A 24,509-nucleotide genomic window follows, 5' to 3' on the forward strand; every position below is an offset into this window, starting at 1 on the left:
TGTGTTAAAAATACAGATAAGGAACAAGTACAATCAGTTATTTTACTTATTAGACTTTGATTTATATTGCAAGACAGAGCAGTTATGTAGACAGTATTATATATTATAAGAATAATATAATGGTGAGGGCAAAGTTGTCTTTTTTTGATTGGGGGGGGGGAAAGGTTGACTGCTACTTATAAAGGACAATACTGCTTTTATAGCAGTAGCTTATTTCAAATATATTATCTGTTTATTTCATTTTGATTTATTTGATTCCTCTCCTTGTGTTTCACATTTAGTCGGATAAATTTTTAATGCTGAATATGTAGACTTGCACTGTATTTTAGAATCACAGTGATATTGTTTAAAAGTATTAGAGAGCTGCTTTTGTAAACAACGTATTTGTAATATTTAGGGTTGTAGAATGATGTATCATTGACTGAAATATTCATGAAAACCATCATTTAATATGTACTTTTAAGGTGGACTAACTAGTGATTTCAGTTAATTTAATTACTAGTAAAAAATTTGCCATTTTCTACATATTTGGATACTTGGCATAATGTCATGCAATGTTAAGTATTAAATATTGATGGACTCTTAGTATAATTTTGTCCCTACCCCCGAAAAAATTTCAAAGAATTTTAGAAAATGATTGGTTTTTAATTAAATTTATATTTTGCATTAAGTATTTATATCAGTTCACTTTTCAAAATGGTTAAATACATGTTCAATATATAAAATTATGTACAAAATACTGTGCTGAAATGATATTGCCAGCATTTTAACTTAGCAGGCATTACTCATGGAGTTAGATCGTGTGATATGTTTAAATGAAACCCCTCAGTATTTTGAAAATGTAAAAAACTAGTATATTTCGGTGTTATTTAAGGAATCCACTTTATAAATAAGACAAAGTGCTGTTAAATGCTGCTGTTTGAAATATTAATACTTTCTTTTGAAATAATAGTAAATTTATATTATAATTTATGTATAATTGATGATTTAATCTGTTGCAGTCGTCTGAATTTTTTTAATGTAACTTTTTATATAATGTGCATTGGTTTTACTTAAATCAAATCTTACTTTTATTTGCTAATACTAGTTACCATTTTATGGTAAGTACAATTGTGTGCTGATTCATACACTGTACTGTAGTTTTCTATCGTATGTAAAGTTATTTTTAAATTTATTTTAGATATTTAAATTAATATTTGCATGTATATACATTTAACAGTTAAAAACATATAAAAGCTGATTTCATTAAGAATGCATAAAACCTGATTGCATGAATAAGTATGTAGAAATATAAAAAATAGGCTTTGATGCAAAGTAGTATCACTATATATTGTAGCTGATTTTGTAAAACCTGTTTGAATAAGCCTTTTTTGCACTTTTTAATGCTCATATTAACTGTTTATTTTGCCTTTGATCTGTAATAACGAATATTGTGTGATGAGTTTTTACCAAGTGAATGAGAAAGACAATTTATTAACTAATATAAATGAATATTGTCTAATATTATTAACAAATCATTCAATGCTGATGTTTAAAAACATTATTTTTCACTATTTTAAATATAGCCTACTGTGTGTTTACAGCCATACTGCGGTATAAGAATCTTTAAATAAATTCAATTTATTGTGGCAAATTAAGAATTTTTAAGCTTTGATAAAGCATTAATTTACTCAAGTAAAACTGTGTTTTTAAGTAATATATTAGTTTTGCCTGAAGTAATCAATAAATCTTGACATTCACAGTTATCTCTCGGTAAAAACTTTACAGTAACAGATATAACTCGCACAGATTTTGATCTCTCAGCACATATCAGTTCATTTAATTTTTTGTACACATACACAAACCAAAAAAAGGGGGCTTTGCAAGCTGTCTGTAGTCATGTATAGTAAATAAATTAATGACCTTTTGTAATGATCTAAGTTTTAAAGATTAGTTTCAGGTAATTATTATCTTATGTTTATACATTCAAGTTTTATTAGAAAAATGTCTTCCTGGTTTATCCTGCTTATTATATTGTTATATTATTATATTTTAATATAATAATATTAAAACATTCATTTTATAAAGCATGTTATTATTGTATAATAAATTATTTTATTACCGCAGGTTGGTGGCATTAAACCTGGATGTTTCAAAATTGGAAATACAGGTGGAATGATGGATAATATTTTGGCTTCCAAACTTCATCGACCAGGATGGTATGTTTTGCACTAAATATTTGAAAAGTTTTAAAAAAGTTTTTAATATTCTAAATTTTGAAATTATTAAAAGCATGGGTATCATTGTTTTTCATGATCTTTTTATGTAGTTGAATATTTTTTCCAATTTTTTGATTTTTTTTAATAGTGCAAAATTAAATAAGTAGGAAAATTTTCAAGCTGTTAATTTGATTCTGTTTTCTTCTTAAGTGTGTGATATTGCATATATCAAATATGTTTATCCTACATGCTTTTTCAAGCTATAAAAAATGCACTTTTTATTTTAGTGTTGCATATGTATCACGCTCTGGAGGTATGTCGAATGAGCTGAACAATATAATATCTCGTGCGACAAATGGTGTCTATGAAGGTGTGGCCATAGGTGGTGACAGGTAAATTTCTTCAAAAATATATTTGTGTAGCTATTGCTAGAATAGTTTTTTGCATCAAAGTATTCAGGAGAATTAAAGTATAAATTAGTTAAACCATTTTTTAGGGATTGTTCTTGTTGTTTCCTGCATGTGTAAAATTTAATTTAATGGCTTATAAAGTTTATAATTGTCAGACACAGATTTTATTGCAAAAGAAAATAAATTCTTCTATTTTTTAATATGAAGTAATTTTGCTGCTGGATGCTGATTATCTTATTGGAGTGTACTCATATATTGCCACATAAACTACAATACTGTTAAAAAATAAAATGAATTGTCAAGTGCTTTTATGCAGATTGTCTATGAATAGTTAAGATTAGTCAATTTAAAACTAGGATAGATTAGGCTTTTTCAGGTTTTAATTTTCAATAATTAGAACTATACACCATGTACACAAGTCCTTAGCTGGCCTTTATTTTTTCAACTTTTGGTCATAGATATGTACTTCCGGATACAGAAGTATTTTAAATGAAGCAAAGATTCTTGTTTTGCATTTTTAAATGTAAAAAATAAATTAAAAAAAGAAATGTAACATTTTGTACATTTTTCTGGTCCTTATAGTCAGGAAAATTTGATAGTCATTATGAAAAATAAAACATGAAAGGTTTGAACTCTTATGACAAAATTGACCAAGATATTTGATGTTAAAAGTAAAGCATTATATTCAGGGACATACACAAATCAAGCGAAATGTTTGTATTTGTACATAACTAAAAATAAAATATCGGTTCAGAAAAATGTTTTGAGAGATTAAGATTTATTTGCATTGAATTATTAGTTGTCATATAAAACATTTTCTTTTTCCTCCATCGAAACATGCTTTCGCTTTGTAGATCCTTTGGCAGCTCCAGAATCGGAAATTCTTTTTGACATAATCGAAAGTTCAAGCTTTTATAAAATTGCTCTAATAGTCTGCAAAAAATAATAAGCTGGATTCAGTTAGAAGATTAAGGAACAATGCAATCTGCAACATTAACTGAAATAGATAGTTAGATAATTTTAGCTTAGCTTATACCGTCCGTTATACATTAAACACACATGTGTAAACGCATATGCACATGCATAAAGGTATTATGCGCATTTCTGCGCATGCGTAACCGCATTATGTGTTTACGCATGCCCAGAAAGTTGGTAGCTTTGAGGTCCGGATTATGGATGCCCGGATTAAAGACTTTTGACTGTATATTGTTTTAATCCATGTGTGGCATTTATGGACAATTTTTATATATTATAATTCTGTACATTCTAAATGAAATTAGTATACTGGTATTTGAGAAATATTAAAATAGCAATTTAATTATTTTGTGCTTTTTATATATCAGTATACTGATTTCTGTTAGAATGCTTAGGATTATTCATTTAATTATGCGAGTGAATTCATATCTCTATATTTAGTTTACATGTTTTTTGTAGATTTTAGGTATACATATATTTTTTATATTGTATTTATACATAATTTGCTTAAAGATTTCTCATAGGTTTTAGAGAGATCTCTAACCCTCATAAACCACATAAAATTGCCACATAAACTACAATACTGTTAAAAAATAAAATGAATTGTCAAGTGTTTTTATGCAGATTGTCTATGAATAGTTAAGATTAGTCAATTTAAAACTAGGACAGATTAGGCTTTTTCAGGTTTTAATTTTCAATAATTAGAAATATACACCATGTACACAAGCTGGCCTTTATTTTTTCATATGTACTTCCGGATACAGAAGTATTTTAAATGAAGCAAAGATTCTTGTTTTGCATTTTTAAATGTAAAAAATAAATTTAAAAAAAATAAGAAATGTAACATTTTGTACATTTTTCTGGTCTTTATAGTCAGGAAAATTTGATAGTCATTATGAAAAATAAAACATGAAAGGTTTGAACTCTTATGACAAAATTGACCAAGATATTTGATGTTAAAAGTAAAGCATTATATTCAGGGACCATACACAAATCAAGTGAAATGTTTGTATTTGTACATAACTAAAAATAAAATATCGGTTCAGAAAAATGTTTTAAGAGATTAAGATTTATTTGCATTGAATTATTATCGGGTTGGAGGGAAAGGGAAAGTTCTGTCCTATTTTAAATAGGCAGGTGATTTTTCTTGTAAATAAAATAAAATTTAAAAAAAAAAAAAAAAAAAAAAAAATCTGGTTAGTGAGTCAATCTTTTTTTTTTTTTTTTAGCTGCTGTATAATATAAAAGGTGCCCTTTTTTACCATTCATCATTTACTTGTAATATTTAAAGGGAAAAACATGTCGGTAGATAAAGTGCATTTACCACACTGCATTTTATATGAATTCCAAAAAGGAAGCAACACATCTGTTGCATGTAAAAATTTATGTGCAGTATTTGGAAAAGATATTGTAAATGTTCGTACTTGTCAAAGATGGTTTAGCAAATTTCGTTCCGGGGACCTGAGCCTCAAAGGAAGTGTTCGATCTGGACGACCATCCAAGATCGATAATGATGTTTTGCGATCCATGTTGGAAAATAATCCACATTTAACAAGTCGAGAAATTGCAGAAGAGTTTGGCATTCATCATACAACTGTTGGAGATCACATTAAATCTCTTGGGTTTGTGTTAAAGCAAAGTGTTTGGGTTCCACATGAATTAACGGAAAAGAATTTGATTGTGTAAGAATATGTTCATCACATCTGATTAGACACAATGTGGAGCCGTTTTTGGACAGGCTGGTTACTGGAGATGAAAAGTGGATTCTTTACGAGAATATTAAAAGGAAAAAATCTTACTGCAAACCAGGAACATCATCAGCAACAGTTCCAAAACCAAGTATCCATCAACGAAAAGTACTGCTTTGTTTGTGGTGGGACAGGAAAGGTCCAGTGTATTACGAGTTGCTGAAACAGGGAAAAATATCAACGCGGATCTGTACTGCAATCATCTGGATAAATTGAATGCAGCTATCAAAGAAAAAAGGCCAGCATTAGCGTCCAGAAAAGGAATAGTGTTCCATCACGATAATGCTTGCCCGCATACTGCAGTGGTGACACTACAAAAACTGAATGCGTTAGGATGGGAAATCCTTAGTCACCTCCCGTATTCACCTGACATTGCACCCTCTGATTATTACCTGTTCAGATCTCTGCAAAATTATAACGGGAAAAAAATTCAAGTCTTTTGAAAGTGTTTCTAAGGCAGTTGCTGACTATTTTAACTCCATGGATGAGAACTTCTACAAAACAGGAATTTACAGGTTACCTGGAAGATGGCAACAGGTTGTAACAAATAACGGAGCATATATAATTGATTAATATTAAACACATATTTTTATAAATGAATTCAAATATTTTCTTTAAAATACGACAGAACTTTCCCTCCAACCCAATAGTTGTCATATAAAGCATTTTCTTTTCCCTCTCTCTCTTTTAATTGATAATTTGCTTAGCATTGATTATTATTCTACATGCAAATTAAGATTTTTGAGTTTTTTATGTTCAGATAGAATATCGTTCTAAATATAGGTTATTCGTAATTTGTAGAAAATTAGTATGTTAATATGATTTCCTCTTTATAGATATCCTGGTACAACTTTCATGGATCATCTTTTACGTTATCAACAAGAATCTGAAGTGAAAATGCTGGTTTTACTTGGAGAGGTTTAAAATTAATATATTCTTATTTAATTTAGAATCTTTAATAGTTTGAAAGTAATTAAAAGTAGATTGTGCTTCTAGAAATTTAATTTAAAAAATATATTCAAACTGAGTTAATATGTTAGTTCACTTGCAGTGCAAATAACATATGAAAATATTTTATATTAAATTAATTTTGCTTTTTCTGAAATTTAGGTTGGAGGAGTTGAAGAATATGAAGTGTGTGATGCTTTAAAAGATGGGCGAATCACTAAGCCTTTAGTTGCTTGGTGCATTGGAACTTGTGCAAGGATGTTTACATCAGAAGTGCAGTTTGGTCATGCTGGTGCATGTGCAAATAGTGACAGAGAAACGGCTGTGGCAAAAAACAAAGCATTATCTGAAGCTGGAGCTTATGTACCTGATACATTTGATAACCTTGGAAAGACTATTCAGTAAGTCAGATTTTAATAACAGTTAATAAAATTATTCTAAGTCAAGAAAAATGTAAAGTCTTAATATCGTGAATTATAGCAATTGCCACAATATTTTTATTGTTTGACTTTTAAATTTTCAATTAAATTTCAGATTGCATTAAATGTGTTTCAGAAATGTATAATTTATTTCATATTGTTTCACTTATTTACTTTGTTTGAGTACTTTTAACAAATAATCGAGATAAAGTGATGTCTAGTTATTACATTTTGTTTCATGCTTTATCTTTCATTTTATAAAATATCCTATATCTGAAAGTATGTATGGGGTAATTTATTTTTAAGGGGAGTATATGAGGATCTTGTTGAACAAGGAGAAATAATTCCTCAACCAGAGGTACCACCTCCAGCTGTGCCAATGGATTACAGTTGGGCTCGGGTGAGATTTAAAATTAGCAGTTTTTTTTAATCTTAATATTATATAATTGTTAATATGCAGCATGAAGGGTTAAATACATAGTATTTTATTTGCAGTTATGCAAAACAAAATATTTTAACTCTGTTATTTATTTTCTAAAATTGAACTCCAATACTTATTAGAGATGGTTTAAAATTAAAATTTGTTAGTTCAATATTTACATAACATATGTGTGTGGTTGTATTATATGTAATATATAACAAAATACAATGGCTGCTTTAAAAAATAATTGGCAACCTTAAAATTAACTATTTTAGATTTTATGCTCTCCACCTAAATTCATCTGTTCTCCCAAATTCGAAATCTTTCCATGTTGCATAACAACCTAAAATTAACCAGTCACAGCTTTGATGTACTTATACATCATGCTTAGTATAAATACTCTTTGCAAAACAACTACGTCATTCCTTTTCCTAGCTTTCACCATGCTGACAAATCTGAACTGTTATTCTTTTCTGTCTAAGATGCCTATGTCATACCTTTAAAAACCAGTCTACATAAGAATTATTATATTTAACTATGATTGGATAAATGCCTTGTCTACCAAAAAGAGATTTGATACGAATTGTCGTGGAATAAAGTTGTGTTTAGAAATGGCCATGTCTGGAAGTTACTGCATCTAACTATGCATCTACAATACTATATGTAAATATATATATATACACATATATATATGAATGATTAGATTGTCTTGTAGGGAATGTGAAGAAAATTTAGATAGTGAATGAGACTTGGAATAAGTAATTAAATAAATTGGTATTTGTAATTTAATAAAATGCTGAATTGATAAGTTTTTTTAAAAAAAAAGAATATTTAAACAATTAAAAATATATTGAAACAATTAAAATCATTGTGTTGGTTCCACAGATAGATCCCGACTTTTTGTGGGGAATTGAAATCTTTCTATATACGAGTAATCGCCAACAATTCATTTGGATTTTGTTTCGTCTTTTCTGCATTTCTCAGCAAAATCCTTATTCTAAATTTAAATTTGCTAATCAATATTGAATGAAATTCTTTATTAAAATAAAATTGTTAATTTCTCTATCAAAATTAATCTTAGAAGCGATAGCACAGGATTTATAGTAATTTAATATACAGTAGATCTAAGAAAGTTTTGTACTTCTTTGGAGCTAAATAGTTCTTGTATTCCTGGATCAATATATGATGTAAAGCAAGCTCCATAATTTATTAAATTTTATATGTATCTTACTACTTTTGACTATAAATTTTTTTAGCTTCACTGTTTTTAAGTTAAATAAGAAGGGGAAAAACTATATAAAATTTTAATGTAGCATATAAAAAAATATACATATAAATATACAGCAGTAGATCTGATCTAAGAAATTTTAGTTTTGTACTTCTTTGGAGCTAAATAGTTCTTGTATTCCAGGATCTGTATAATATGATATAAAGCAAGCTGCATAATTTATTGAATTTTATATATATCGTACTTCTTTTGACTGTAAATTTTTAGCTTCATTTTTTTAAACTTGAATAAGAAGGAAAAAAAACTATATAAAATTTTAGTGCTTATGGCTTATGTATCAGCTAGGTATGTGGTCAGTTTGTCTTACAGACATGATTAAATTCTTTCATAAATATGTATGCATGTTATGTGCATTTTTATTGCACATATTTATATACTATAATTAACAAATTTTATATCATATTTTTGCCCTTGTGTATGTAATGAATATTTAAATAGATGTTGAGAGGTTAAAAAAAAAGTCTTTAGATTATTTAAACAATTAATTATTTGTGCCATAAATTTGAATTGCAGCAGTTTTATCCTTTTACCATAATACGCCTTTAGAAATAGAGAGTATAACAGAAACATACATTTCCTTACTTTAACCCTCCGAATACAGCCCCGCTATTTTCATGGATCCGAAATCTGTCTTATAATATGCGTTGCGTGAAAATAGTGTCAGTTTATTTCTCTGATTTTCAATATAGATCCTGCTTTTTCTCCGTGTAGGCTAAGAATATTGTAATATTCATATTACATTTCATTTTGCATCTAGATGGTACTGCAGGTTTATATCATTGTAAGCTGAACACGATCAGCACTGTTGCTTCTTTCATTCTTGACGGGAACTTTGTCATTTATGCGGCAAACAAGTGCAAAAATATGGATTTGCCAGCTTGCAGTGGTGTTTTACCTGTGAATAAAAAACGAAACTGCTGATTATGAAGACAGGAATAGTGATTCTGAATATTCCATAAATTTCGAGACTGATGATAATACAGTCAAAAGTCGTTAATCCGGACTCATCAGGATTTCGGCAATTCCAGATTATTGATTTTTCCGGATTATAGATCATCAGTTTAAATCTGGTAAGATGGCATGCAAAAATTATAAAATTAAAAATATGAAACCATAATTTATGAAATAAAGAACAATTATGATCTAAAGGGTATCAAAATTTACAAAAAAAAAAGCTTAATATTTATTTGTTTACTTTATTAAACATTTCATTCAGTATAAGTTGTTTAAGTTGCTTCATTTTTTATGTGATAATACTTACTATTTAATTCTATAAACAGACATAATTTCTTGTTCAGTGACAAAGTTCTGCTGTTCAAGTCCTATAATTGCTGTGTCGAGAATACCGACTAATTTGTCAATCGAAATTTTTTAGTTTTCATTAACCTCCGAGTCACTTTCTTCGCTATCGGAAGCGAATTATAATGATGAGGAGTTGATTTAAATCATATCAAAGACAGAGTATATCCAGATGAAATACTACATTTAGTAAGAAATTATAAGCCAAATAAAATAAAAACATCTGCCCTGAAGATAAGGATAGTGCTGACAGATCAACTTCCAATTCATTGCGCTGAGGCGTTAAAGATAAACAAAGTTTAGATAAACAAACGTTAAAGTTTAGATAAACAAAGGATATGCCTTTATCCATTTTTTGCAGAAATTCCACTTTTTGTTTAATGGACTTCGAAACATACTTTCACTTTGTAGATCTTTTACATATTAGTAAATATATATCAGAAATTCTATTTGACATAATCGAAAGTTCAAGCTTACTTTTATAAAATTGCTCTAACAGTCTGCAAAAAATAATAAGCCGGATCCAATTCGAAGATTAAGGAACAACGCAATCTGCAACATTAACTGAATTAGATAATTTTAGCTTAGCTTATACCATCCGTTATACATTAAACGCGCATGCGCACACGCATATTCGCAGTCGTAAAGGTCTTACGCGCATTCGTCAATGCGACGCATGCGCAGAAAGTTTGTAGCTTTGAGGTCCGGATTATAGATCATTCTGGATTATTTGTGTCCGAATTAACGACTTTTGACTGTAGTGAAAATTCCTCAGGAAGTCAATCCTTTGGAAGTGAAACTAAACAAAAGACTCTGATGATGATGATGATAGTGCAATTCTGAGTGCACGTATGTGGTATGATTCTAAAGTATTAAACTGACGAAGATGAGCCTTTTGAATTTTTTAATCAATTTGGTAGTAAATTTAAACTAATAGATTTGCATATCAACATCCTGCTAATGTTGACAAAATGTTATTTTTTACACTTTTATTTTTGCAAGGGATTGTAAAAAAGGAAGATTATCTTTGGTATTGGTCGAAAAGGCAATCTATAAAAACACCAGTATTTTCACAAATAATGTTACTTAATCATTTTTGTTCCTTGATGAGAAATCTTAGTTCTGTTGAAAACAAAAGTTATGACCCTTCAACTTACTCTTGCCCTAAGTTGTGGAAAGTTTATGATGTCATTGAACATATTAGGAAAACGTTTTGTGAAACACTCAATCCTGAAGAATAGGTCAGTTTGTTTGTCATGGAAACAGTATATTTCTTTGAAATATTCTCGCAATTTGGAATAAAGTTTTTCATGTTATGTGAAACCTCATCAGGTTATATATGCAATTTTCTTTTGTACACAGGAAAAGGCATGCGTTTCATACATGAATACTCAACATATCCACAATCAAATGCTGTTGTTCTTCAAAGAATGTTGTATAACTCTTGATAATTATTATACATTGCCATATTTTGCAGATATTCTTGTTCAAAAGAAAAACAAACATATATGGAACACTTGGTAATACTAGAAACCAGGTTTTTTAAAAGAAAAAGTGGAAAAGGGACAGTGCATGGGCATATGCGCATGGAAAAGTTACAATGCTAAAATGGAGAGAAAATAGTAAATATGCTTAGTTCTTTTCATCATCTGTCATCTGTATGTTTATTCAGGGATGGTAAAAGAGAAAAACTAGAGAGTGATTTATGATTATAAATTTACAATGGGTGGTGTCGACAGATGCGATCAGGAGCTTATGTACTACCCTAGTACCCAAAAGCAACTTCATAAATATTACAAGAAAATATTTTTCCATATATTGGATCAGGTAATGTGGAATTCGCATGTAATATACAGAATAACAAGAAACACTAAAAAATACCTTCTTGATTTCAAGCTAGCCAGTGATAGAGGAAATCTTTGACAAATACTCTTCTGCTCTATGTTCGTCAATATGGTCTCTAGTGATGATAGTATGAACTTTATTCACCTTGTAGGGAGACATTTTGCAAGCTATATACCACCAAATCCTATAAAAAATGAACCTAGAAGACAATGTGCCGTGTGTTGCTCCAAGAAAGAAAAAATGGGGAAAAAATACGTAAAGAGACTCGCATTTGGTGTGAAGAATATAAAGTTGGATTATGCGTAGAGCCATATTTCAAAGTTAACCACACTAAAAATTTTTTTGTATAATTATAGTGAGTACAAGTAATATTGTACAAATTAGTTGGCATGTATATTTATCAAAATCAAAAAGATCCTGTGTATTTTTATTCCATGCACGCTGAAATTGTGTCAGCCGCATTGTATGTTTTTAAAAATTAAAAAAGGATTAAAATTCCTGCATTATACTAATTTTGTTTATAAAGATGTGAATATTAATATATAAAGATAAAGAAAATAAATAAACACATATTTAAGGACCATAATGCATCAAAATCGAGCAGTAGATGGAAGGTTAAAAAATGTTTAAAATAATAAACTTGACAAAATGTTTAAAATAATAAACTTGACAAAATGTTTAAAATAATAAATTTGACAAAATGTTTAAAATAATTTCTTTTAAACGTAGCATAAAAAGAATTACAAGCATAATATTTTGAGCTCAACGAGAATTGCATAATGTTATACCATGGTGCCTCTGAAGATTACTACACAGTTGTTTTCTGCTATATCTGCCAATGGCGGTACAATCCAAATTTTAGGGGAAGAGAGCAAAGTCTCTCTGGCAACCCCATAATGAGGGAAGAAAAGTTATACAGTTTTGGGTTGTTACAAGAGCTTCTTCATTTTTAAATTAAACTCATGAGCATTTTTGCATAATACACATATATTTATTGATATTTTATGTATGTACATTACTGAAGTTTCTTTTTTAAATTTTGAATAATATTCATTGTAATGTTGTGTTCATGCAGGAATTGGGGCTAATTCGCAAGCCTGCTTCCTTCATGACAAGTATTTGTGACGAGAGAGGCCAAGAATTACTGTATGCTGGAACACCTATCACAACAGTCATAAAAGATGATTTAGGTATAGGTGGAGTACTAGGATTACTGTGGTTTCAAAGGAGATTACCATCATATGCAGGGAAATTCCTTGAAATGGTTTTAATGGTTACTGCTGACCATGGACCTGCAGTTTCTGGGGCTCACAATACCATCGTATGTGCAAGGGCTGGAAAAGATTTGGTTTCATCACTTGTGTCAGGTCTTTTAACTATTGTAAGTACTTACTTTTACCTTGCATAATATGTGGAATAAGAATTTACTTCTCTATGTAAATAAATAAAAGTTAGCTGTATGGGGGAGGGGGAATTTTATGCTATGTTCTTTTAACAAAAATTAAGGTTCCTTTAAAGTAGAGATCTATTTTATTACACCATTGCATGCATATTGGTTTGTAGTAGATTTAATGCACATGATAGGTTGACAAAATTTATTTTATCAAAAGAAACACTTTGGAGATCTGGAACTTTCCACAAAAATAGTTGTACAACTAACTCTTCACAATATCACAGAGTACAATCAGTAGTTGCACTTAAAACTGCTTAAAATTATGCATAGCAATGCATAAAGCAATGCAAAGCGCAGCTAAAGAACAAAGCTAAACCAGAGATAGTACTTGGAACTCTCACTTGGCTATCGGCTAACATTAACTGAGAGCTCTCCAGCTTTATATAATTTTCACCCGGATGTCAGCATATTTCTAGTACTTTCTGCTTCTCGAAATTACTGGAAGGCAAATTGAGGGTCAAATTATGATTACAGCTAATATAGTGATCAATTACATTTATTCAATTCCAGTACCTATTATGGTGATACAGGGACTGTACTAAAATGTTGGCAAGTCGGGCAACTTTCGTCGATAAAAATTAGTCTCAAAAACTGTTGCCAGCTTGTCGATATCTCGCTAAATTACCCAGAACCCATTTATGCAATGTTAAATGGACTTGCCCTTGTATTCTTACTATTTCAGCATAGCTCGTCTCTTTAGATTTTACATTGTGCAAAAGAAATACAAGAATTTTACTTATCATTCCAGTAATATTAATTATTTAAGTACTGAATTCGTAGCAACATTATTTGGCAGTGCCACTCATCATAAAATCCAGATTAACTAAGAAGTTCAGTTATTTATAGATATTATGATTTCACTTATCACATTTTGGATCTTTTCCAATAAGTATTTTATTAAATGATTTATGTACAGTTACTCAAAATATAGGTATTCAGACTTCTTTTCTTTGATTTTATATTCTGCTAGTTTATGCAGTAGTTTTAATGTTATAGATATTTAGCTTACACAGTTAAATTTTGGAATTTGGTCCAATGATCATCTTACCCATCACATAAAAACTGTAAAAGGTGGATGATAGACTTATTTTTATATGAAAGGTTCTTCACATATTTTTGATGAGTTGTTTAGACTAGGATCCTATGCGCTAAAATGAGATTTATTGAAACTCCACATATTCTATGAAATTTTGAACATAATTGTAATACATTCCTTTGTTTGTTACTGTCACAGTACTTAATTAAAATGAAAATTTGAGGATGGATGTTAATGCATGAAAATGTTTAGAGGAGTGCCTTATAATTTTACTTGAGAAGATTATTCAATAATTTTTTTAAATATTATTCTAGGAAATGTCAAGAAGAAAATTGAATACAAGGGAAATTTTCCCATCTCTCTTCTTATGAATTGCCAAAATGTGATGCAAGATGAGGCATGGGAATAAAAGGACAATGTTTACTGCATTGCAGTTTATATAAACTTTTTGTTGTGTTTATATATATATATATACTTGCAGTGGTAAATGATATAAAATTATAAACTAAATTGCATTTAAAGCTCAATGACAGATGTAAATTTGATAAATAATTTCGAATGTTTTCTTCAAAATAAATTTAGCTTTCTATGATTAAAGTATTAGGCAAGTTTTAGAAAGACTGCTTTGTAGATTCTTGCCTCATTAATATAAAACTATTATCAAAGTACTTTTGAAGTATTTGATTTATAATATGTCTTTAGGGTGACAGATTTGGAGGTGCATTGGATGCTGCAGCAAAGTTGTTTAGCGAAGCATACGACAGTGGAATGATACCAATGGAATTTGTAAACTCAATGAGGAAAAAAGGTCAATTGATTATGGGAATTGGACACAGAGTTAAATCGGTGAGAAATTCATTCTTATCTATGTAATTTGGGAGGGATGGAATTGGACATTCATTATATTAATTATTTACAAAAATAATTGTAATGCATTGCAAAATGAATTGTAATTTTCATATTTACATTTCAAAATATAAAAATTATGTTTTAGACCTTGATATTCTGTAGCATAATTTGTAAAAAGTTCAGTAAACATTCAGTTTACTAAAAATGTTTTTCAGGGCATACTATCTAAAAAAGTCTTAAAATAGGAAAAATATAACCAGTGAAAAGTATCAATGTCAGATTTGTGTAATATAATATAATCAAATTGTTTATATTTACTCTTTTACCTTTAGTTGGAATACATAAAATAAAGGAATTCTGAATCCATAATATCATTGTAATTTTTACATTGTAAAATGAAAAGCTGCATAAATTCTGATCCTTTTTTATTATCTGAAATTTAACTTTTCCTATTTCTAAAATAATCTAAATAGAAGTATTAAATACAGTTTTATCAAATTAAAACTGAGCTTTCAAGTAAGAATGTGAAGACTGTTTTAGTAATAAATTCACAAAGTATGTTCCAAATTCCAGGCAGTAATTCTTTTTCCATACTTAGTAATTGGGCCTTATTCTTGATCTCCATATTCAATTTATTTGTGGCTTTGCAGTTGACTAGTTTAAGAGGCATCTTAAAAATTGACAGAGTGTCAAAGACTGTTGATAAAATTTTTGCTAAGCAATACATAAAATTTTATTTATACAGTACCGGAAATCCTAATTTGTTACTCATTTTTATATGCATGTTAAAAATTACAGTAATTCACTCCTGAAGACTGAAAATATGATTCTTTGTTTTTCTCAAATGACATAAAGCATCTTTCTGTCAGATATGTGCATTTATATATTGTCTTTATGTGACACTGGGTCTGTTAAATCTATTAGAATCAACAATTTGAGGTCAAAAAGGGAATGTTAATTTTAGGTGATGTTTTCTTTTTTTTCCTTACATCTTAAGATCATGAATAAATGTTTATTACATATAGGGTTATAAAAATTATTCTAAAACAGCAGCTGAAAATTTTATTTCTCTATACTCTGTGTGATATATTACCTATCACTATTACACAGTCCAGTCACATTAATGTGACCACCACGTACTTTCCATGTCAGAGTTAAATAACCAATCACAGAAGGCAGGTGGCAGCACAGTGCAGTTGAGCGTATATAAAGGGTGTGTGATGGCTTCGGAAAACATTTCAATCGTTGGCGTAATGCAGAAACGAAGCGACGAAGCGATTTATCCGACTTCCAAAAGGGCATGATCATTGGCTTTCGGGCCAAGGGTGGAAGCATTTCCGAAACGGCTGAGTTTGTGAACTGTTCGCGTGCCGCCGTGGTAAAAGTGTACCGTGCATGGCAAAATGGGACTGTCCAAAATCAGCGACGTGGCAAATGTGGTGCACCATGGGCCATAGATGACAGAGGCGAACGACGGTTGCGGAGATGCGTTCGGGCAGATAGACGGGCTACCGTTGAGCAACTGACCACCAAAATGAACCAAGGGGCTACCAAAAGTGTCTCCCAAAGTACTATTCAGCGAACATTGCTGCGTCTGGGCCTCCGAAGCAGATGCCTGGTTCGTGCACCTATGCTGACTGCTGTTCATCGACGGCGAAGGCTAGAATTTGCACGCCAGTACAGCAGCTGGACGTCCACTGAGTGGCGACAGGTTGCGTTTTCGGATGAATCGCGTTTTATGCTCCATCGGACAGATGGACGTTGGCGTATAAGGCGTGAAACCTCTGAAAGGAACCACCCTGCAACCATTGCCGGAACGGTCCAAGCTGGAGGCGGGAGCATTATGGTCTGGGGAATGTTTTCCTGGCATTCTCTAGGTTCACTGATCATTGTGGAAGGCACAATGGATCAATACAAGTACGCATCTGTCCTTGCAGACCATGTTCACCCCTACATGCGCATTGTTTTTCCTCAGGATGATGGCATCTTCCAGCAGGACAATGCGAGGTGCCATACAGCTGCCAGTGTACGTGCGTGGTTCAAAGAGCACCAGGATGAGTTTACCGTCCTCCCCTGGCCAGCAAACTCACCTGACTTAAACCCAATCGAGCATCTGTGGGACCATCTCGATCGAGTTGTTCGCGCCATGGATCCTCAACCGCGTAATCTAGCGCAGCTGGCCACGACATTAGAGTCGGCATGGCTCAACATCCCAGAGAACACCTTCAGGGACCTATGTGACTCTCTTCCTGCACGTCTCGCAGCAGTCCGCTCTGCGAAAGGTGGTTATTCTGGCTTTTGACAGATGGTCACATTAATGTGACTGGACTGTGTAATTTTCAATTGAATGTTTCATTTTGGACTTTAATACAAAGGTAATACTTTAATACAGAGGTTACAGTTGACTCCTTCTTAAAGAAGTTAAAGCACTTTTTTAAAGTTGGCCTACCCCCAAAAAGCTAATGCGACTTTTAGATAATTCATTTTACAGTGTTTGTTATTTTTAAAGTTATATCTGTTTTACATATTTATATCAAATGAGATGCATCATAATAAAAATGTTAAATTATTGGAATTGACTGTGACAAGGTAGTGGGAGTGCAACTTGGCAAGATTAATGTTGTTTTTTTTTTTTTTTTTCCCCTGCAAGGAATTCTACATCTTATTTCTTTGTTTTGTTAAAATGAAACATGCCTAAAATCAACTTTTATATGTAAGCTTGGAAAGGCAAATAAAAACTAATATACCTCGTAAAAAATACGTGCATATGTATATAATAGCAGGAAATTAATTGTATAATTTATTCTTTCCACTCCTCGAGTCCAATTTATCTCTGTCACTTTGGAGAGCCTTCTTTTGATACCCGAGACTTTTTTTGATATTTGTTCTTCATTAACTTAACATAATTAAAAATAAAAAATATAATATTAAGCATAGCATTTGATTACAGTATCAAATGTTGTAATCAGTGATGAACTATATGTTAAAAGGATTGATACTTTATCTTATAAAAAATAGAAAATGCAGTGGATAAACAAGAAAACATTTTAAAATAAAGCTTTAATTTTTTTTAATTAAAACGTGTTAAAATCTAGCAATTTTATGTTTACAGGAAATTAAAAAATAGTAAAATAAAAATATATATTCAAGATAAAAAATATGAAAGCAAACTACTTATTTTAATTTTGCAATAGCTTCTTTATTCATTTTAATTTGGGTACTTCCTCTTTCTGTCCTAAAAATAGTATAACTGTTTATGATATATCAGTTTGAAGTGCATCATTTTTAATCCACATCATAAGATCTTGCATAACCTAGCAAATAACTTTTATTCAATCACTGAATAAGATTTCTATTCAAAACGGAAACTCTTCCATGTTCCCTTCTGAATGTGTAGCATTTGTTTTGTTCTTTGCATCTGCTAACTTGCCATTGCCTTTCAAAAATATATTTTACACGAAGTCTATCAGTATTGATTTGAAAATTCTATAAGAATAGCGTGCTGTAATGACCATATTACTTGTGTTGTCTTGATGAAAAATGCGTGTCAACCATGAATAAAAAGGAAATAATTGAATTTGGCCACGTCTTTAAGCTTCTGCTCCTTTTTGCATTCATCTACTGTCCCAAGTTACTACATATATATGTATCAAATTTTGGATATTAAAAAAAAATAAAATTTGTCTTTATGCATATTCATTCTATATCTCCTAATATATTTTAAGATCTATTTAAAAGTGATGAGTGAATTAGCTTTCCTCTTATCGGCAATAATTCGGGAGAGAATGAATTTTATACTCTCATTTCTTCCAATATAAAACAATTTCCAGAATACGATATTACGTTTAGCTGAATAATAACCAATAAATCTTCAGCAAAATTAGTTTGCAATGAGTATAATTTTGTCTTTCTTAACTACTGTTGCTAATGTAGAGCTAAGGCAGATTTAGCATGTGGCATAATAGTTCTTGAATGTGGCAACACTTTTTTTAATTAAAAAAAAAAAAAAAACTGCAAACACATCAATTTAATAGCTATTGGATATTACTGTTTAAGAAATGTGCTAAATTCATCTTTTAATCCTATCACAATGAAATTAAATTGCATTGTCTTTTAGAGGATCCAATTGCAGTTTTTACATTTGCATAATCTGTGATGCAAATCATTAATAAAATGTTTGAAATAAGAATGCTTTCTCTTTCTGTGTGGATGGTATTTTGGGCTTATTTTAATGTGCAGTGGGTAGCTTCTTTTCATTTACATTTAAGATACCATTCAGGAAAAAATTATAGATTGACAAGTCTGGTGAGCTAGGAAACCATGAAATGATATTATTCTTAGATATGGTGCAGATTCCAAAAGGATGGTGTACAACTTTGAAATTCATGCAAAATGAAACATAACTTGATAGATCCAGAATAAGCTCATCTGAAAGGAAGCATGCAAATTCATATACAAGAAAACGTATATAGTACTTTGGAATATCTATGAGATATTCTGTGATTGGCTGTCCTTGAAAAAGTATGGGCCATTTTTTTTTTTTATTGAAGACATAGCACTTGTACTGTCTCTTGATTTGTCACTGATACTAAAATGGTGGGCCAAATATTCAAAACATGAACATGGCTATATGTTTCATAAACAGAAATGTGTAAAATACAGTGGATATCTGATTTTTTCTTTAAAAAAAGGTAGAAATACTGCTAGTTTAAAAAATGGTCATTATTTTGCTACATTGTGTGTGTCTTCTTTAATAATATATTTAAGATACATTTAGATATTTTATTATGATTTCATTATTTTACAAGGTAGAAATTTTGAAGTAAGGTTTTATAAATGCATAGAACATGACAGTAAAGCATAAAACTTTTATGAGTCGAGCAAAAAATTAAATAATTACTGATAATAACAGTTCTTCACTATAATTCACTTCTTAAAAAAAATACACAGTTTTATCCATATTGGGCTGGTTTAAGTTTTAAACAAATTTTAGTTCCCCTTGAACTTTTTTATACCAAGAGTTAACTGTATATTTTATATTGATTCTGAGAAGACTCTTTTAAATACTAGTTATTTTGCAAATGTATTACTTTGTATCTTTTTATGAATATTAAAATTATAAAATAATTAAATTTTATGAAGCTGAGTTGATTCCATTGTAAATAGATTTCTATTGTGTAGATCAATAACCCTGATATGAGAGTTCAAATACTTAAAAGTTATGTGAAAGAGCATTTTCCTGCTACACCAGTGTTGGACTATGCTTTGGCAGTAGAAAAGATCACAACTTCAAAGGTAAGAAAAAAAATTAAGGCATCTATCCTAAGATTAAAACATTTTTAAAGTGGAAAGTGTCTAAATTTCAGTTTTACATAATTCTATTATTTTCAGTTGCACTGTATTCTGCTGTTCAGTTCAGATTTCAGATGTGGTCGATGTTAAAAATTTAGATTTACTTTCATTTTTGTTAAAATAATTTTGACTATTTTCAGTGTAATTCTGTTAATTTAAATGTTCAAGAAAAATATTTTTAACTTAATGACTAAATGTGCATTTAATTTTTAATATTGATTTTCTTATACTTTATCCATTCTAAAATTATGCCATTAATTCTGTTGCATGTTTTGTAATATACAGTTTTATTCACAGGGCTGAGGTTATTTTAAATCCTTAATGAAGATTTTTCATTCCCAGGGAAATAACATGCACAGCATAACTTTAAAAACCATTGATAAGAACGATGCTTTGATCACTCTCTGATCAATATTATTTGTCTCAAATGTCAAATTAAAAATAGATAGTAAAGATTAGTCATAGATGTCAATTTAAAAATGTCTCATTGAAAAAGGTAAATCTAAACAATAATTAGATCAGTCATAGCTTTTTGTAATAATTGGATAACTGATGCAGGATTTAGGAAGCGCTATTTGCAATGGCAGTGTGCTATTGAATGATGTTGAATTGCAATTGAAATAGGAATTAGTAAACTGGATATGATGTTTTAAATGAACAAAAAATTGGCATTGTGATAACATTGAGTTATGATAGAGAAGGCAGTTGGGGGGAAACTAAAATCTGGTTGAGTAAAAGAACATAAAAACTGTTATTTATAAAATAAAGCAAAAGATAAAGGGTGGGGGGGAATTTTGTTTTGATACATCACAAATGTTAAAGGAATCTCCATAGTTTGATAATGAAAATATTGAATTCTAATGTAGCTTAATTCTGAAGTCGATCATCAGTTTCTTCAGACCAATTAGTCTATTGAGTGATGGATCTGAACAGTTTAATTCCATGTAAATTTGTCATAACAATTGGAATTTTCTGTAAATTTCATATTTTTAGTATTAAAGGCCAATTTTATAATTGTAATACTCATACAGTATACAAACAAGTATAGTTAATAATAGGGTGGTCTGGTTTATAAAATTTTTATATATGTTATGAATTTTTTGCGTGTGTGTTCAATACTATGAATCATAATTTATTTTATTTAATCTGTATCTCCTGTACATTGACCAGATATTGCTTATATAATAATACAATTCAAATTATATTTCACTGTAATATTGAATAAATGTAACAAAAATCATGTTATTGAAAAATTGTAAAATAAATGCTGTCACTCTAGCAGTATTTAAATTCATATTTGGTGTAATGATTAAATCGATAACGCAACCTTAAAGTAAAATCTCAACACTAGAACCATGTAGTTTCTTCAGTGCTTACAAATTGTAACAGTAGTCGGGGACAGTTATTATTAAATTAACAGTGCATTCTAAAAGTAAAGGCATAATTATTAAATTGAATTATTGGCAGTTTTAGAAAGGTGCAAGATTGGCCAATTTTTAGAGTAGTGAATACAGAAAGATATCTAGATAATATTCAAGATGTTTATTGAATCACTTAGTCAGAGCAACAGTGGTGTAGCTAGGGTGGGGCAAGGAGCTCCAAATTGATGTTACGAAATTTTTTAATGAAGTATTTTCCATTTTTGGCACACAGAAAGGGGCGCAAATTCTTAAGTTGTCCCCGGGCACTGAAAACTCTAGTTATGCAGAGCAAGTATGGAAAAAAAATCTCCCTTAGAGAACAAACATGCCAAAGTCCATCCTGACAAGAACTCTTAGGATTTTTTCTTTGCTTTCAATCATGATAGTAGTCATTTTGACCACATTAAGAAAACCTTTATAATTAAAGTATGGAAACTTTAAGCAGAAATATTGAATATTGTAACAAAATTGTATTGTTTCAGAATTAAAAAATACTTTTTCAAAAATATACACCTGTTTTCAAATTTATTTTTACACATCATAAAATAATGATGTTTCATAAAATATCCAATCGACATATTTTTGCAGGAAATGTGTGTTAGCACTGATAAAAGACTTAAAGCATTTGACGTGTGCAGGCAGCTATTGTATCAAATGAAAGTTTTATGGCAAAGATTTAATTGATGATTTTGAGAGTTTCAATATGTCTTCCTGGCATCACTTAGATTATTTTAAAAGTGACTGTTGCTCTATCATAAAAAAGAAAGTGATGAACCACAGCTCAGCGGGTAGCAAATGAGTTTCTTGCTGCCACAAGACAAAAGATGTCCTGAAAAACTGTAGCTGGGCATTTGGGAGAAAGACTTTAGGCCCATAGACCCGTTGTATGTGTCCCATTGTCTGTACAGCACTGTATTGCCCGTTTGCAATGGTGTTGTGAGCATCGCAGTTGGACTGAACAGAAGTGGGCTTGTGTGCTATTCTCAGATGAGAGTAGGTTCAGCCCAAGGTCCATACAGTGAAAAGGTTCGCGCATAAGAGGAAAAACACGTTGAATGGTCAACCACATCGTGAAGTCACAGGGAGACCTCTGTTGCTTTCTCTGATACTACGAGGGTAGAAACTATGGTAGGCGCTTGAAACGAATTTGCGCTTATTTGACTGTTCTTATTTGCTAGGTGTTTACATTAAAATGTTAAAGAAGGATATTAACTAAATCATAATTTAACATGTATAAATATCTAATAAACATTTTTTATCGACATACATACGACTTTTGAAATATATATTTAAAACTAAACGTATCGAATAAATACGCAAATCAATGAATGAACACTAACCTGAAAAATAAATTTGCATTGTACATACCCTTATTTCTTTGACATATTTTATACTTGAGCGTATAATTTTTAAGACAGTATATAAAGATATCTTATAAAAATAAACTTTGAATAATTTAAACCGAGGGCAAATTAAGTTCAGAACCCAAATTATGTGCTGTAAATTGCATAAGTTTAGTGGCTATATTTATTAAATTCTAAACATAATCCAAGCTAATTCAAATATCATACTGAATAAGGAACTGGCACATGAATTCGCAAATGCTATTGTAAAAAAACAAAATACATTTTTGTAGTTGCAGATTTTTTTATGTCACAATTCGCTTTTTCAGAATCAAAAATATTTTTATTTATTTACTTTACATTATGAAGATGTATTATATTTATATACATATAATATTTTACACTAAGATATATGCATTTATTTATATATATATATATATATATACACAAATATTATGAGATGAATGTTTAAAAAATATATATATATCAGATAATACGTAATACAAAATATATTTTTCTTTCCAAAAGTAACCAGGTATTTGCATCTAAAATTTAGTCTAGTTACGTAATTTGGATCAGTTCTGTTTAATAAAAAATATTTTTCAACAGATGTGCTGGATACACCATTTTTTCCGCAGCTAAGCTTTGCTTGAAGAAAAATTTTAAGTATTCCTTACAATGGTTAGGCTAAAAAAATAGCGCACCTAAGATAACAAAACAAAAGATAACTCGATTTATATTCAGTTAAAGAAATAATTTTTTGATATTACGAAATTTTCTTCAATTTATTTTTTCTTTTCCGCGTTATGTCACAGTTTTCGTCGACTGAATTTAGTCTTCTTTTTTGTGCTTTCGAATATTTTTTATTAACTAATTTTTGATTTAAAGTCCTTAATCGTATGAAAGTTCGAATTCTAGCAAAGGACTTAAGTTTTCATCTGTGTCGGAAAACTGCTGTTTAAGGGTTTTGACAAAGTCCTTTATAATATTTTCTCCCTTTCTTAAAGTGGAACCGTTGAAAATTAAAAATTGTTCTTCCATTTTATGGACCTGCGTTTTCCACTCTTCAGAGGGTTGAATTAGTCCTTCATGAGACAGATGTTCTATCCACGAAGAAATACACTTTGGATCTTCTTTCAGTTTATACGCAATAAATTGGGCAGAACATATAATAGAAGAGTTTGCATTCCATTTATCTTCTCGACGGCAAAGATTTATCCACTTTCTTCTTAATGTAGGATCACTTGGAAATTTGTGATAAACTATGCACTCAGATAAATTTTTAGTTTTTTCTAAACTGTTGTTGCAAAGAGCAATGGCACATCGCATTCCAGGCATCTAGTAAAATTGAACAAAAAGAATTTCAGAATCGTTTTTCTGCACTGTAAGCATTCCATAATATAATATAAAAATATTCAGTAAATATTTTAACCTTTTGATATAGAAAACTATGTTACATTACATTAATATGTATATATGTAACTTTTTAAACATTTTTTAAATA

General features: G+C 30.0%; 2 protein-coding genes across 7 annotated transcripts in view; one reads left to right on the forward strand and one right to left on the reverse strand.

The window, feature by feature from the left end:
• Nucleotides 1-24,509, forward strand: part of ATPCL (ATP-citrate synthase) — a 116,837-nt gene that overhangs the window by 84,731 nt on the left and 7,597 nt on the right. For all 3 annotated transcript variants that reach the window (XM_035353069.2, XM_035353070.2, XM_035353073.1), the window contains exons 18-25: nucleotides 2,107-2,198; nucleotides 2,486-2,590; nucleotides 6,168-6,249; nucleotides 6,442-6,680; nucleotides 7,005-7,098; nucleotides 12,627-12,932; nucleotides 14,743-14,886; nucleotides 20,071-20,184. In XM_035353069.2, the coding sequence (XP_035208960.1) occupies nucleotides 2,107-2,198; nucleotides 2,486-2,590; nucleotides 6,168-6,249; nucleotides 6,442-6,680; nucleotides 7,005-7,098; nucleotides 12,627-12,932; nucleotides 14,743-14,886; nucleotides 20,071-20,184 (1,176 nt within the window). The remainder of the gene's footprint in view (nucleotides 1-2,106; nucleotides 2,199-2,485; nucleotides 2,591-6,167; nucleotides 6,250-6,441; nucleotides 6,681-7,004; nucleotides 7,099-12,626; nucleotides 12,933-14,742; nucleotides 14,887-20,070; nucleotides 20,185-24,509) is intronic.
• LOC118183503 (tRNA-queuosine alpha-mannosyltransferase) overlaps nucleotides 23,344-24,509 on the reverse strand; it is a 39,576-nt gene continuing 38,410 nt past the window's right edge. For all 4 annotated transcript variants that reach the window (XM_085812703.1, XM_085812704.1, XM_085812701.1 and 1 more), the window contains one exon: nucleotides 23,344-24,343. In XM_085812703.1, coding sequence (XP_085668829.1) covers nucleotides 23,897-24,343 — 447 coding nt within the window. In that variant the 3' untranslated portion in view covers nucleotides 23,344-23,896. The remainder of the gene's footprint in view (nucleotides 24,344-24,509) is intronic.

This window comes from Stegodyphus dumicola, chromosome 3 (assembly GCF_044657685.1).
Source record: "Stegodyphus dumicola isolate Sdum_Otavi_A_Nest chromosome 3, ASM4465768v1".
In the NCBI taxonomy this organism is placed as follows: Eukaryota; Metazoa; Arthropoda; class Arachnida; order Araneae; family Eresidae; genus Stegodyphus; species Stegodyphus dumicola.